This window comes from Lipophrys pholis, assembly GCF_963383615.2.
Source record: "Lipophrys pholis genome assembly, chromosome: 15".
In the NCBI taxonomy this organism is placed as follows: domain Eukaryota; kingdom Metazoa; phylum Chordata; class Actinopteri; order Blenniiformes; family Blenniidae; genus Lipophrys; species Lipophrys pholis.
The window spans coordinates 24,944,139-24,960,054 of NC_137642.1; the positions used below are offsets into that span (position 1 = coordinate 24,944,139).

The following is a 15,916-nucleotide window of genomic DNA, read 5'->3' on the forward strand; positions in this document are numbered from 1 at the left end:
AAAATTCATAAAAAAAACAAGTGAACATTTGCCTCATGGCTTATTTTTTATTCTATCATACTTTATTGGCACCTGAAATAACAATCTGTGAAACATATTGTTTTGGGTTTTTTCCTTTTCCTTTTTTAGACATCAACGTTTTTAATGCATTATTTTATTATGCTTTGCCATAGGAGCCTCTTCACTAGATGGCTGGCCAACAGACGGCACAGAACTTTCCATTGTCGGGGGGCAGCCACTTTAAATCAGAGAATATGATATATAAAATAAATACTATCAGAGCCGAAAATAATTGCAGCAGGTTGTTGGTTTTTGTCAGAATCAGGTTTCCAAGCAGTAGCCGTAGCTTATTTCGGGTTTGTGGTGACGTGCTTTGCCATGCAGACACACATACAGCCACACCCCTCTACAGGCTGATAAATGGCGAGTAGTCCTCCATGGCCACATGTTTCTCCGCCTCACAGCGGCAAAGGAAGACACATCGGCAGAGTTTTCATCACATTTAACACCCCATTGGCTGCTTCAGTCCAGCAATGTTTCATGTCACCCCGTGGATGTGGGAGGAGCGGGTAAATGCCTGTTTGTGTCTATAATTGCAGCATCAAACATCTCCACTGGGCAAATTCCCCTGCAAAGCATTTTAAGTGACACTGCAGAGGGAAGAAAATAAAGGAGAAAGGAACGGTTGCAGATAGAGTAATCAGGAGAAACAAAAGAGATAAGACAAGAGAGCAGCAGAAAAAGAGGAGAAACGGAGCATTAATGACAGTGTGAGAGCTGGCCCAGATGACATCAGTGTGCTTGGTGCAAGAAAACAATTACTGAATCACGGGGGGGTGGGGGGGGGGTGGGGGGCTGCAATCTGCACTGAGAGGACAAACCAGTTGGCAGAGTTAAATCAACAGCGAATGCTGCAATTAAGCAAGCAAGCAAATTACAACAACTCCAGTTTCAATTATGAAAAGACGTTTTCCCTCAAGTTTGGCATTTCACTGGCAGCCGTGTTGAGCATGTTTACACAAACAGTCAAATGCACAAGGCAAATATTGGAGTCTTTAATGTCCGACTGAAAACACAAGAAAACACCCCAAAAATGAGTTTTGTTTTTTCCTAAACTATAATCCAAAGCCTGCCATTTCATCCAAAATTCCTGCACAACAGAAACCACTGCTCTCTACAATCACCTGGCAAAGGCACAGCCTCCTGGTGCCAAACTTTTTCTCAGAAATCTGCGAAGGCCTCCAAATTTGAATAGAATGGAGAGCCACCTCAGAAGAGTTGGCAGGAAGACGCCGCTCTGGCAGAGACATGATGATGGACACGTGCCATAACCCACACATGCTCGACAGAAGGCAACATGTCACAGCCTGACACACGCTGGTCACCTTCACTCAAAAACACACACAGCCATTAGTCAGCTGTCAGTCTGACACTGGAACTGAGGAATTCATTTATGCACTTTTGGCCTTTCGCAACACTTTGACAGAACAAAGTAAAGAATGCAAAAGTTGAGCTATTGTGTTTCCTTTAGAGACAAGTCATGAAAGAAAGGATAATTAGAGATGTAATGAACGCATAAACAATCAGTTCCAGTGCCCAGGGATAGAGGAATGCCGAAACTGGGTTTTAAAAAAAAGGATGCGCTTACAGTCATCGTGTTTGATCCAGGTGGAACAGACCCATGTACGATTGCTGAGTTGGTACTAAAGTTGTGCCAGATTTCGGACCAGAATCTGTTTAAAAAGTAGAACTCGGTAGGCTTGCTGACATACTTTCATGCAGTTCGATTAAAGTCTGATGAGAGTATAAACAAAAGAGCAACATGGAATTAACTTCTGTAGCGCACTTTCTCCAATTCAGCAGTTTCAAAGCACTTGACACTGTTACTCAAATTCACACACACACACACACACACACACACCCACACACACACACACACACACACACACACACACACACACACACACACACACACACACACACACACACACACACACACACACACACACACACAATGACTGGCATGCAAGATGCTGAACTTCCATTGAGAGCACTTTGGGCCTCAGTGGACACTTCGACATATGGACAGGGCAAGATGTTGATCGAACCACCGATACGGCATTTGGAAAACATCCAAATCTTTAAACTGAGCCACAGTAACCCACCCTGTAAAAAGAAACAACAGATTTTAAAAGATCCCCCGCCCAAAGTTCATCGTGACTGATTTCAACGTTAAACCAATTTTCTTCAGAGATTTTAACAGCAGTAGCTGCTTACACCTTTCCGTCCAACGATAAAACAATCAAAAATAATAATTAAAAAAGAAAATTGTAAGTTAAAATAAAATAACACAAAAAAAAAACGAAATAAAATAAAATAAAATAGAATAAAATACATGTTTACATATTTTGGTCCAATGTTAAAAAAAATTAATTGTGAGAAAAATAAAACAAAACCATAGTGACAACATTTGTTATTTCTTTTTGACTTGGGTTCAGATCAGGGAACCACACTGCAAGTGTGAACACTGCCAAACCCACACCTAAAGTGCCAATGCCACATACAGCTGCTTTCACAAAGCGAAAAGCAGAGCAACAGCCAATCACAGGGCCTGTAGCACAAAGAGACACATGTTCACTCGGCTGACGCAGAGACACCCATAAACACAACAAGCGTCTCTTTTGACTAAAGCCATGTGACATCAGGTAAATTACAATAACAATACTTTTTGCAATCAATACAAACATTTAGGTGAATGATGTAAATCCCTTGCTTGTCGAGTAAAAATCCTCTGTGGTTACTTATGAGGAGTCGAAAACAAATCTTACTGAGATCCAATCAAGGTGCTTCAAAAATAAGCTTTTAATGAGGTTATTAGTTAGAATGTCCTTGGTTCAAGACCAGATTGTCAAAAGAAAACTGCCAAACAATAGAGGGCCCTGCTTGCAATATATATCGGCATATTACCTTTGGGTACAAAGAAGTAAGTGACAAGTGAATCCTTGGCCGTTACATAATTGAATTAATTCTTAGATGAGCAGATAAGTATTAAGAAACCACAGAAAAAGATACGTTTCATAATTAAAGCAGGTAGACTTGGTACATCACAACGTTATTGGCATGTGCTTAAGCCTGAACAAAAACTATTGCGTAACTCTGAGTCCATAACTAAATTCATAATCATGTGAATATGCCTGTGTTTTTTATTAACTAAGTCTTAAAAGCATCCCCCAACTAGCTCAACGAGTGTCGCCAGCTAAAAAGAGGAGGAAAGTCACAAATTATACTCTTAAAAGCAAAACCGTTAAGTAGTGCTGAGTAGCGAGAAAGATACTGATTCAAAAAGCACAACATCAAACTGACTCCTGATGTTTTAGTTACATCAGAAAACCTCACTCATGCCTCATAAACCAGAGCAAAGTGAACAAGTACAGATATTCTACTTCACACCAAGAATGTATTTTCTTCAACATTCAGGTTGTTTTCCTCATTTTCATCCTTTAAGTGATTGTTTGTCAAATATAGAATCAGATTGTCAAACAAACAGGTCCACAGCCTGTAAGGTCGCATAAGATAATCACAGAATCTGACACAAAAGTCATTGAGTCGTTTTAAAGCTCAGTGGGAAAGTCGGACCGAGATGTTATCGTGAGATTAAGTGAATTATAGATTAGTGGTTGTCAGAGATTTGTCCGAAGCCGATATAAGCACGTGAATCAAAGTACAAAACCAGAAGAAAATTGATCACCCTTGCATATCATCTGCAGCCAGTTGTGATAATCAACCACACGTAATCACAACTACCAGCCATGCAAACTGAAATTTCAAATCAATATTGTTATTTTTACTTTTAATGCAGAGAGGAGGTTGATGTCCAACTTTTGTCATAAACAATAATAATTTGTAGCAGAAAATGCTGATTATTTTCCTTAAAAATTTCAATGTATTGTTCTCCGAAGTGCAGTGCAGCAACAGTGAATGGTGCCGTATTTCAGCAGCGAACAAAAACACTGAACTCATTAATGTTTTAAGGGTTGGTCAGAATTGATTCGGGCATCTGAAAATGGAGTGTGAGTGGAATATTAATGCTCCTCAGCAGGTCGGTTTACAGCAGAGCAACCAATGCACGGGGTGAAAAAATGACTAAATATGACACAAAACTGATCCTTTCCATCTATCAACAGGAAGGACACAATAACACTGAGCAAACTGAACCAAAATTCTATGTTAGTAGAAGAGTATATGTGAGTAAAAGTGGGGAAAACCTGTCTGAAACTGTGAAATGACTATCTATCTAAGTACTGCATCCTTAGCGATTGTCTTAGGCAGCTGGTGACATCATTGTGACACAATTATAGACAACTTGGCATCAGTTTGACCAATAAAAGTTGATTGCAGTTTGGCAAGATGGCACCAATCTCCATCATCTCCTGCAGGGGGGCATTCGGAGTTGCTGCAACGGTTGTGGTTTGATTAGACAGCTAAGCTTAAAGTTCCTTTCGGACCAGGATAGTCTCTGCTTGATTGGAACTTCATTCGGTTTCGTTCATTTTCCCCACTACTCTTGTGAAAGCTGACTGATATATCAGAAAAAAATTGTGGCAACAAGAAATATATTGCATCGTTTTGGTTCTGCTGTACTTCTGGATTCAAACCCAATTACTTTTTCATGAGTAACAGGCAAGGCAGTGAGCTATCCGGCATGTTGCCCTGTAAGCAAAAGCAATGCAGCACCACCGAAATAGAAAGTGGACAGCGAAAGATTGCAACATGTATCCCAGGAAGTGAACTCTCGTCTGCTAGAAGCGGACCAAACAGGACTCGCGTGAACGCGCCGCAAGATGTGAAAAAAGGTGGCTTTCAAACGTGTCGTAGAAAATCTCAGCAACATTTATTCTCCCTGACTTGAATTCAAACAAGCTAAACCCACATTCTCATGACAAAAGGCATCAAGCGGCCAAAAGCACATGGAGAACCAACCATCTTTGAACTTCTTACCCTTTACATTGATCGAAGTGTTCGCCAAAACTATCTCGACTTTGGAGATTATTCCACTGAGCCTTTGAGTGTAAGCCAAGTGTGAAAAATGCTTTTATATTTCACACAATGTACATTCAAAGCACCCAAAGCTTGATGTATGGTCACACGCAGTCCCAATACAAAATGAGCCTTCGGCTTTTCTTCCTGTTATTGACTGCAGAAATTAAGCTTGAGGGTCACTTCTGCGGGATTCAGGATTTAGGTTTTATTTGAGCTCTCTGGACCGTTTTCTAGCTTTGAGATGGAAAAATCCCAGTGCAAAAACAACATACCGTGCTGATGAAGTGTAAGGAAGGCCCTAACCAAACGCCAACGCTTTTTTTTTCTTCTCCTTCTTCCTTTTTTAAACACACAAACATTGAGTGGGTGACAGACAAAGACCCTGAGGCAACACGCTCAGCAACACCGGGGATGTGAAGACTGACATCTCACACCGGACGTTATTTAAACAGTGAAGCTGACATTTAAGATGAAAGGCAGCATCAAAAACTTGATGCTTCACAAACTGCAACCAGAAATGAACATGATCCAACCTCAACACGACACCAGACCTTTATGTTCAGCAAGCTGGTGTTTGAGGAGAATCTGAGCACTCATTGTCCCTTAACGGTTGGCAAAACAGTTTTCTTGCACAGCCATGGATATAAACTGAAGCGTATAACAAAAATGGATGTATATTCATGTGACTACCATTTAATAACGGGTAAGAAGAGCTCTCCTTAGATTGCAAAACAAAGTGTGCTGCTTGCTACATGCTTGTGCCCCCCCACCCTTTGCTCTGGGAAGAGATGTACATTTTTCTCATTCCATTCTCCAACACGTTAACATCTGTCCCAGGTCGAAGCTCTGCGGGGCTGCGTTGGCCCCGCCTACGGCCAACCACTTGAGTAACCGTGTCCGCGGGCTACATCTTTGCCTTACAAGCCTCGGCTTTTCCCTCATTACAGGACAAATAGCTGCAGGCAGAGAGGTGTAGAGTATGTCCGCCTATCTCTCCACTCTATCTTCACCACTGAAAACACGCCCGAGAGCTCCACCAGCTCTTTCATTCATTATGTTGACACTTGAGGAATATTTTGGGGTTGTTCTTCTACGCTGCGGTTGTAGCCAGAGGAGAAAAAATTGTTTTAAATAAGGAAAATAGAAGAAAGGGCCGCTCAGTAATGTGATCAGCGATGGGTCAAACAGAGCAACAGGATGTGTTAATGTTTGATCTTGTGACTCTAAACTCCCTGTGGATGCGAGTGTATGTGTGTTACTGTCTCTCTGAGTTCACAATGGCGTGACAATCTGTCCAGGCTACACCCTGCCTTCATCAAGAGTCAGCTGGGATGGACTCCACCGCTCCATGACAAAAAGTTGGACAAAGCGGTCCAGAAAATGGATGTTTGGATGGTACAGATTGTGATCTGGCACAATCTGGTATCAAACTGATCCCGTGGCTGAGACCAGAGGTTGTGGTAACCAAATATTATCTGCCAAAAACCGAAATGTATCAACAATGACAGGAAATTTGAAAGGCTGTCGGTCACGTTGACAGATTCGATTAGAGAGGGCAGATTCTGTCAGTGAAACTGACAGACATCAAGAAATTCTCACACAGCTTCTGGTTGAGACAGCAGGGACAAACTAACACTGATCAGGAAGACTAATCTCATCCTTTTTGGACCGGTGCACACCTCCACAAGTTGATAACAAAATGTCTGATATTCTGCATTTTGTTTCAGACCATTAGACGTCCAGCTGGTATTTTAAACATCCCGGAGTGTCTCTTTCTTTTGTACTGCTGTGTTGAGGTGCAAATCTTCTGTGACTACATCCTTAATGAACCAGGTGTAGAGGAATCATAAACTTCATAAAATTGGGGGGATGGTGACTGCTGCTGCGACCTGCGTCAACTAACTAACCAACAGAAATGCAGTATGAGACTATAATAATAGGAGGGTCTCTTTTTTGTTGTTTAGTTTTTTGAGGGGTTTTCTTTATGTCCTTCTTAGTGGGTATTTAAAATGTATGTATAAGGATACTGCATGTACCTTACACATGTGCTTATCTGAAAAACATAAATAAAAAAATAAACGCAGTGATAAATGACGTACAGATCACTCTGGCGCTAAACCTAAAAAGACGCTTTACAGCTACGACGGCAAAAAGCGGCAAAAGAAGCATGTTGGATGTAAACAAAAACTTTCGGGGGATTTCCCTCCAAACAGATAAATGCCATAAGAGGTGAGGGCTCCCTTCATGTTTCACAAGATTCTTTTTTGTGAATGCACGGCGCACACTTATGACATTTTATTCTTGTACAATCATGTCGACTCAAGTATGTCATAGGCTGCGATTCAGCTTGCATTTTCATTATTAGATTCATGTAGCCGTGTGGCTGGCAGTGAACTTATAAGATTGTTAAAATTGCACAGTGTGTAGTGGAAATTTGATTTATCTGACTTTCTTGAGTTTACATTTAATCTTCCCACTCATAACATCTATTACGATTAAGTTAGAGTATTGGATTTATCGGTAAATCACAAAGGTGGAGAAAAGTGTTTGTATCAGCATCTTTATATCTGCTTATAAAATCTATTTTACTGCTTCAGCAGTCTGAGCGAGCTTCACCCGATTCTTCACATTCATCCATTCACAAACACACAAATGCAGCAGCACCAACAGCTTCCAGGTTAGATCCTTGCACATAATTGGTAAAAACGTGGGGTTCAAAGTTTAGTTCCAGCAGGTGTGGAAACGAAGATAAATGAATGGTGGTATAACCTGTGCGCCAGTGTGTTGGCTTATCTGCTTTTCTCCAGTCCAAATTACAAACTCATCAACACATTTATGTATCTAGTGCAGTATGAGGGCTGCAAAGATTTCATCCACACGAACAGAGGGCCAAATTGTGACTGTGCACCTCGACCACGAGGATATATGTGAATTTAATGAAAAGTACTTTATGTCTTTAATTTTAATCAGTGTGGTTTATCTAGCAATTTTTAACCCAGTAATACAGTAACGTTGGGGGAATTTCAATTGAGAAAACAACAATTTATTAGTTTTAGAATCTTGGCCACGGTATGATGATGGGGAAAAACTGAAGAGAGTTCCATTAGTTTCTTCAGATCAATATGATTTAGAAATGTTGGGACGAGAATTAAGGAGACACATAAGAAACACTTATTCAGCAGTCTGAAGTGTCACATTCAATCATTCTCACACACCAATGGCGATGGCGGTCATGAAAGACCATGACACACTGTTGGAAGCAATTCCAACAACACAGCTGACAAGCTTAAAAAAAACTGCGATATTAACTAGTGTATTTCTCAAGAGTCACATTCAGTTTCAGTCTTTTGCTTCAGAGCATCAAAACAGTGTGAGGGCAGCTTGAAGCCAGCTCTTCTATTTGAAGGGAAATCTGTCTTGCTGAATACTCGAGCAAATTCAACACTGGTGAAGAGAGAAAGAATGAAAAAAAAAAAACATTACGATTTTACAAGGCAGTTGGGCCCCTCCCAGCGTACAGACATGCCTGCACACTAAAGAGGCTGTGTTCGCGTGTGTGTATGTGTGTGTGTGTGTGTGTGTGTGTGTGTGTGTGTGTGTGTGTGTGTGTGTGTGTGTGTGTGTGTGTGTGTGTGTGTGTGTGTGTGTGTGTGTGTGTGTGTGTGTGTGTGTGTGTGTGTGTGTGTGTGTGTGTGTGTGTGTGTGTGTGTGTGTGTGAATTATGGCCACCAGGAACAAGCTCAACATTCCAGCACACACAGAGACACGCAGTTTTCATGAGGCTTTAATGACAGCGCTGTGATCCGCTCCTGCCTTTAAGCCAAGGAAACTCACCATTTCTTAGTGCACTCCACCATTAATTCCTGATATGAAGCCACGAACTGGAATTTGGACGCGTGCTTCCCCACACGCTGCAGCCTCTTCCACACCGAAGCCATGTTTCTCAGGGAACGGGGTGGTTTCCTGTGTGCCTATCCCGATCCGGGCTTCCTTCTTTGGGATTCCTTTGTACCAAGTCACTCCTATCGTTTATATGAATCTCGGCATTCCCAACCTGCACAGACACATAGTCAATATTTCACCACAGCCACGTTGGGAGGGGAAAAAAGCATCCGGGCTTGACTGGCGCTCTTTAAAGACTGCCTGATAAATCCACGCGTAAAGGAGAGGAATCTCTGCGGCAGTAGTCCAGGTCTAATTTGACTGCGATCATGATGCCATGAGGAGACGCGCTACATCATTTGGGAAGCAGTGATGAGTAATCCATTGGGTATAAATATCTTATTTCCATCTGGTGTGATCCTCCTGCAAAAGGGAGGAAAAGGAGAGAGTGAGAGAGGCAGATTGTACAAAAAGAACCTGGCGTCAAGTAAACCCCTTCTGAAAGCCTCCTCTGTGCAGGGATGCTGGCTGCCTGCAGCCGCCGTCCCGTTATCACCGGCCGGAGGTCTGCACATGCAACAACAAACCCACTTTTATCGACATCGTTACACTTTGTTAATGTGCAAGAATGTGGAGAGGAGCCCCGACACCAGCAGCACGGAGGGAGGTAGGCGGGCGGGGGGGGGGGGGGGGGGGGGGGGGTTGGGGGGCTAACGCTCACAAATATGGATTTACCTGCTAAAACATGCACGTACGAGGCGTGACATCGCAGTAAAACGAACCTTTTAACCAGCGGCCACGACAATAACCGCACGAGGGGGAACCGAAGCCGCTATAAACACGTTGTAAACAGGGGATGAAGGAGGAGATCCAGGGAATAGTCCGAGCCGTTAACCGGGATGAAACGGCTCCGAGGCTAACGGCGGAACACGGCGGAGGAGGGAAAACTGGGTTAACTGTACCGGGTTGACACTCACCTCATTTTCCAGGAGACACTGATAGAGAGGAGGAGGAGGAGAAGGAGGAGGAGGAGGAGGAAGAAGAGCCGTGTGCGAGGACTTAACCGGAGCTTCGCTAGCTAATTACCCCCATATAGCGAGCTAACGGCGCTAGCATCGGCGGCTAGCCGCCACGGAAAGCGTTCGCTTCCAGCGGAGACATTTAACTCCACAGGTGAGCTCCGACACGGGAACACCGGAGAACGAAACACTCTGGCTGGTGTCTGTACGGGAACGGGTATTCAGAGAAGGCAGCCCGGGTCTCCCGGTTGCTGGTTCCCGCAGGAAAGTAGTCCGATAGTTAGCGATAGTTTGAGGGATCGGATCGAGTGAGGAGCGTCAAGCTGGAGGACACGAACAAAGACTTCCGGTCACGGAGGCTGCGCCTACATTTTACTGCATCGTCTTCGTTTATTTCATTTTTTATACAATAACAGTTTTGCTGTCGTTTAAACGACAACAAAATTAACAAATGGAATAAATGAAAAAAAAAAAAATTTTGTAATAAGAGTTCAGCGTATAGTTCATTACATATATTGTAATGAACTATACGAACAAAATTAATACATTTGTGTTTCGTACAATATTTATTTTCATATTGTATAACAGCAATTTTCTTCTTGTTTAAACCACAAGAAAATTAACAAACAAATTGGAATAAATTAAGAAAAAACAAAAAAAAAAGTCGTAACAGAACAATATTGTAATAAACTATACACACAAAATGAATAAATTAGTCTTTTATGATATTTATTTCCATTTTATATAATAGCAATTTTCTTAGTAGTAGTTTAAATGACAAGAAAATGTATGTGCAAAAATTGAATAAATCAAGAAATAAAACTAAAAATATATGATAACAGAACAATAGTGTAAATAACCCTACACACAAAATGACTAAATTGTGTTTTGTTTATAATTTTCATTTTGTATAATTGCAATGTTCTTGTTGTTTAAATGACAAGAACATTAACGTGCAAAAATTAAGGAAATGAAGAAAACCCCGCACAAAAAAGATAGTAACAGAAAAATATTGTCAAGACCTCTGCACACTATCTATTTTCATTTTGTATCATAGCAATTTTCTTGTCATTTAATGAGTATTTTTGTGAGTTGACCTGGAAAAATACACATTAAACGACAAGAAAGACTATTGAATTGCTCATTGTGCCAACCACATCAAATTCCAGAGCTCTTGATCTCCCCCACTTCCCAGAACTCTGACAAATGATGAATTTAGACAAACCTTTGGAATCTAAATCTAAAACTCGCACGTTTCAGAATTCGGACAAATGTTTGAACTCTCCCACATTCCAGAACTCTGACAAACACTAAAACACACACACGTTCTTTTAATTCTGGATATCTCATACATTCTAGAACTACAGGAAATTGTAGAATTTATATACTTCCTAGAACCTAGACATCCACAGCTCTCACACATTCTAGAACTCTGACAAATTATTGATATTAGACAAATTCTAAAACCCCAACATATTCTCGAACTCTGACACATTCTGGAACATAAAGAATGTAAATCTAAAATTCACACACATTTTAGAATCTTGACAAATTCCAGAACTGTTGCATATTGTAGAAATACTAGGTTATTGTTTTAATTTTTCAGATATGTCATGAACATATACAAATACATACAAAAGCAAAGAAATCTATACGTCTAATTCAACATGTCCGAAAAGGGGTAGGAAGTTACTTAAAGTCTTTTTTAATGACTTTATAGGTACTCAAACAATTCGTTTCTGTTCATTGATTTAGTGTTCCAGTATCATGAACAAGTTTCATTAAGAAAAAAAAGAAAAAGTACCAGTAATTGTAATTTTCTAACCTCTTGACACCAGTTAATCTGCTTTTTTTTTTCACGTCACTGGATTAAAGAGGCCGTGCTTTTATTCTGAAGGCTGATTCTGGCGTCTCTGCTCTTGTTTTGCGTGGACCTGGTTGGGCTTGATGATCTTCTCCTCCCCATCATTTCATCTGCTGCCTGCATAACTGCAGGCAGAAGGGACGCCCTCGGGCTCCAGCCATTGGTGCGACTCTTGTGCCATTTACAGATTGTTTACAGATTCATGAGGCATTTCTGGGTTGCTGTTGCATCACATTGAGAAGTGGGAGCAGATCTGAGTTCACAGTCCCAGCTGAAGCCCTCGGGTCGGTCCTAATGAAGGCCGGGCTTCCTCCTCCTGATCCTGTGGCATTAATAAGTGAGCGTTAACCTTGTACCACTGGATGCCAGAGGGGCTTTTTCACATGTTGAGAGGAAATAAAACACCTTGTCTCCTTTAGAAATCAATAGCCCCTCCTCACACACACACACACACACACACACTGGTGCATCCTTCACACCCTCTTGTTAACCACAGGACTGTAAATGCAGAGCAGCAGAGGAGAGTCAGGAGGAAGGAAGCCAGCGCTGCTGAGGGAAATACAGTATGAGGTAGATTAATTTAATCTCTGAAAAGATACGGGCATAATAACAGGAAATTGATATCTTATCCTTTTATATGTTGCTCAGGGTCATAAGCTGCATGCAGGATGGAGGATTTATTTTTCTCTTCTTTTATTTTTTTCTCTTTGGAAGGGCCTGGATGGTAAATGTCTGACTGCAGATACAATAAATAAAAGCTCATTTGTGGCATGTCTGTTGGACTGTGTAGCTATAAATCTTCTCCCATGAGCCACATCTGCTCCTTCAGTGAACTCCAAGTTTCTCCAAAGAGAACAAAGAAACACAGAAAAAAAAAAAATCTGCTCTTTAGATCTGTCCAGAATCTGGGTCGCTCCGAAACATCCCGGAAGATTTTAGTTTTATTTATAGAAAATGAATTGAATGAAAAACTTATTTGTGAGACGCAGTGAGCTGAATGAGATTAAATATTCAAGTCTAGGATCAGATCGGATAAGGTCACATTGAAAAATCCCAAATCAGAGTCGGGCTTCAGTACAAAAGGTGAAATTCAAAACCAGATCTATTTCGGATTGACATGCTAAATCTGAATTACAATTCATCAACCAGCTCCAGACGGGTAAAATCAGCAACATGATTCAGAAACAGGATTCAGAATAAAAATTTTACTCCATAATCAGCATAAAAATCATAATGCTGAATCCGATTTAAAATTAAAATTAGGAAATGGATAGACGTTTGGTAAAAAAAAACAAAAAAACATTGCAAAAGCAGAATTGACATAATTATGCAAAGTCAAACTGTAAAATCAGAATTTAAATCAGAGGGAAAAATCAGAATCCAGTGTCAAATCTTGGATCAGGAGCAACATCAATATGCTGAGTCACAATTTAAAATCTGGAGTGGTTTTCAAAAAGACACGTCAGACTTAAAGATGTAAAAGTTGAAAATAACAATCAAAAGTTGTGTTATAATAGAAGTCAAAATCAAAATACAAGTCAGAATCAGGCTGATCATTGATTATAGATGATATAAATACATATTCCCAACAAAGGACCGGATCATAGTTTTTGTTAATTCAATTCAATTCAATTCAACTTTATTTAAATAACGCCAAATACAACAAAGTCATTTCAGGGCACTCTTACAGAGAAGCCCAACAAATCAGCACAAGCAAGCATGTGTTACACTAAAGGTCTAAGTCTATCTTCATATGTCTTTCTTTAAAAAGGGAATTTTTTTTTTTTTTTAAATGTTCATCCATACACACGTTTTCTTACAGGCTGGAGTATTTGTGAACCAGACGTCACTGCAGCTGTGATTAAAAACTCTTATATTTGTGACCATCAGGGCACTGATCACTCCTCCACATCAGCTTTCTTCTGGGTTCGACTAACTGAAAACAATTTGGGGGTTTAGGGTCAGAGTGGATTTGACAGCAGGGGGGCCTGCTGATCCCGCCGCTCGCTGTCGTCTGTTTACATTTCTCTCTGACAGATTACCGAGAGCCTCCCTCCCGGCGTCCATGAATGCTTTGATGTGACAAATGACCCCGGTGCTAAACGACGCTTTTGTGTGTCGGCCCACATGTCAGCGAAGGCCTCATTTCATAAATAACACATGGAGGGGTTGACGGGTCTGCTGGTGTGTGTGTGTGTGTGTGTGTGTGTGTGTGTGTGTGTGTGTGTGTGTGTGTGTGTGTGTGTGTGTGTGTGTGTGTGTGTGTGTGTGTGTGTGTGTGTGTGTGTGTGTGTGTGTGTGTGTGTGTGTGCGCCTGCGTGGAAGAAAGTGTGTGTTGCGGAGGCACAGGTGGAGTGTGACCCTGTTCATTAGCTCCATAGCTCTTCCCTCCTATGCGTTCATCAGTGACGGCCACATTATGATCCTTTAATTTCCTTTTGTTTTATTCATGAAAACAAAATGCAAATGTTCACGATCTCAAAAACAACGATAAACATTTTGTCCCATAATGGCTGTAAAAATCGTTAATGCTGCTCCGGGGAGCTGTTTATTGCGCAAATACATTTCTCTCTCATAAAGTGAAGCCGCAAATGGAAATTTGAAAAAAAAAAAAAAAGGAGCATCATCACCCACCAACTGAGATTTGTCCTATTTGGCCCCCAAAAAAAAACAACAAAAAAAGGATGTTTGGTTTCTAGATACCGACCCGAGGAATTGAAAGAATCTGAAATAGAACGCAGGCAGGGTGCTGAGGACAGCGAGTCTCAACTGGAGGGTCGTGACCAAGAAATGTCTCGCCGGACTTTTCCTGGGCAAAGAAAATGGCAGAAATAGACAATTGAAATAGAAATCTTAAACATCACAAAGTTTACTCCCGTGTGTTAATTCAGCACTCCAAGGAAAAAGAATCTCCGCGATGGTTTTTATTCTAATGAGGACAATAGAGGACAAAAGTGTGTATTTTGTGCAGCGAGGCGTTGCTCCGTTATAGACATCGATGATATGTAGTTTTAAATGACACCTATGTTTCTGTACAGGTCGATTTTATTTCATAATCTTGCATGAAAACATGGCGGAGTCGGTTAAGAAACGCTAAAGTTGCTTATAAGAGTTTTGTTTTAATTCTTCAGCTAATTGAGCATAACAGAGGAATCCGCATTGACTCGTCATTTTCATCACTTATCATCAAACTTGTTTCCGTGTGTGTCTCGGATAAAAATTTCACCCTATTTTAATCCAATAATTCCGAGAAGTTTGATATTTTACTTGATTTGAGTCGCAGTTCGCCACTAACGGGTTACGATGGGTGAAAAATGTGACGCAGTTGAGCACCACTGGGCTAAAATATTCCTGTTTAGATGTTTGTACTTTTGTCCTTCTTCAACACAAACCTTTAGTCCCCAAATCACGATCAATTTTTTCATTTGCATCCCTGCTGCACAGACGATATTCATTAAAAGAGAAGTGCTGATTGTGGGCTTGATATCGATGTGCTGTTGTTGTTTTCTTTGTGTACGTTTCGCACCTTCCGTCTCTTTTCATTACTTCATTACATTCAGCCGTGCGCCGACTCGCTCTGTTCCCCCTCTGTGCCGAGCCGAGAAATCCACGTCCTCCAGGACGAGCTAGCCGGCTCTGGAAGCTCGGCGTCCGCGGCCGTTTGTGTCGGACCACTTGAGAAGAGCTGCTAACAAAGCGGAGTCCTTTAGATAGAAGCCCGGAGAGTGTGAACCACTTCAGGGGAGCACAGACAGCCAAAAGGCTCACCAGTGGCAGTGCGGGGTGAGGAAGAGGGGAGAAATCACCGGCCGGGGCCTCGTACTTTTCACGGCGAGCCGAAGCAATCATTTCCACAAAGTGTCTCAAAATGCTTTTCTTTGACCTGCTCTGAAACAATTTATCCTTGTAGCAGGTGACCGGCTGTTAGGAGTTAGTGAAGACGGGAAAAACAGAACTGTTGAAAACATGCAGGCTGCTGCGAGCAGGAATCATAGAACAGGAGCTCATCAACCCTTGGAACAGGTTTTTTTTTTTTTTAAGGGGTGGGAACAGTGTGGACTAGTCTAACTGGAACCAGCAGGTGGCGGTAATGCAACTTTATGGATGCAAA

The 15,916-nt window shown here is 41.4% G+C and overlaps 1 protein-coding gene across 1 annotated transcript in view; it reads right to left on the minus strand.

Moving 5' to 3' along the window:
* The window catches only part of ehbp1 (EH domain binding protein 1), a 187,637-nt gene extending 177,351 nt beyond the window's left edge, over positions 1 to 10,286 (minus strand). The window contains 2 exon segments of the mRNA XM_080481503.1: positions 8,875 to 9,345; positions 9,900 to 10,286. Of these exon segments, the coding sequence (XP_080337629.1) occupies positions 8,875 to 8,978 (104 nt within the window). The 5' untranslated portion in view covers positions 8,979 to 9,345; positions 9,900 to 10,286.
* Positions 10,287 to 15,916: the final 5,630 nt, after the last annotated feature.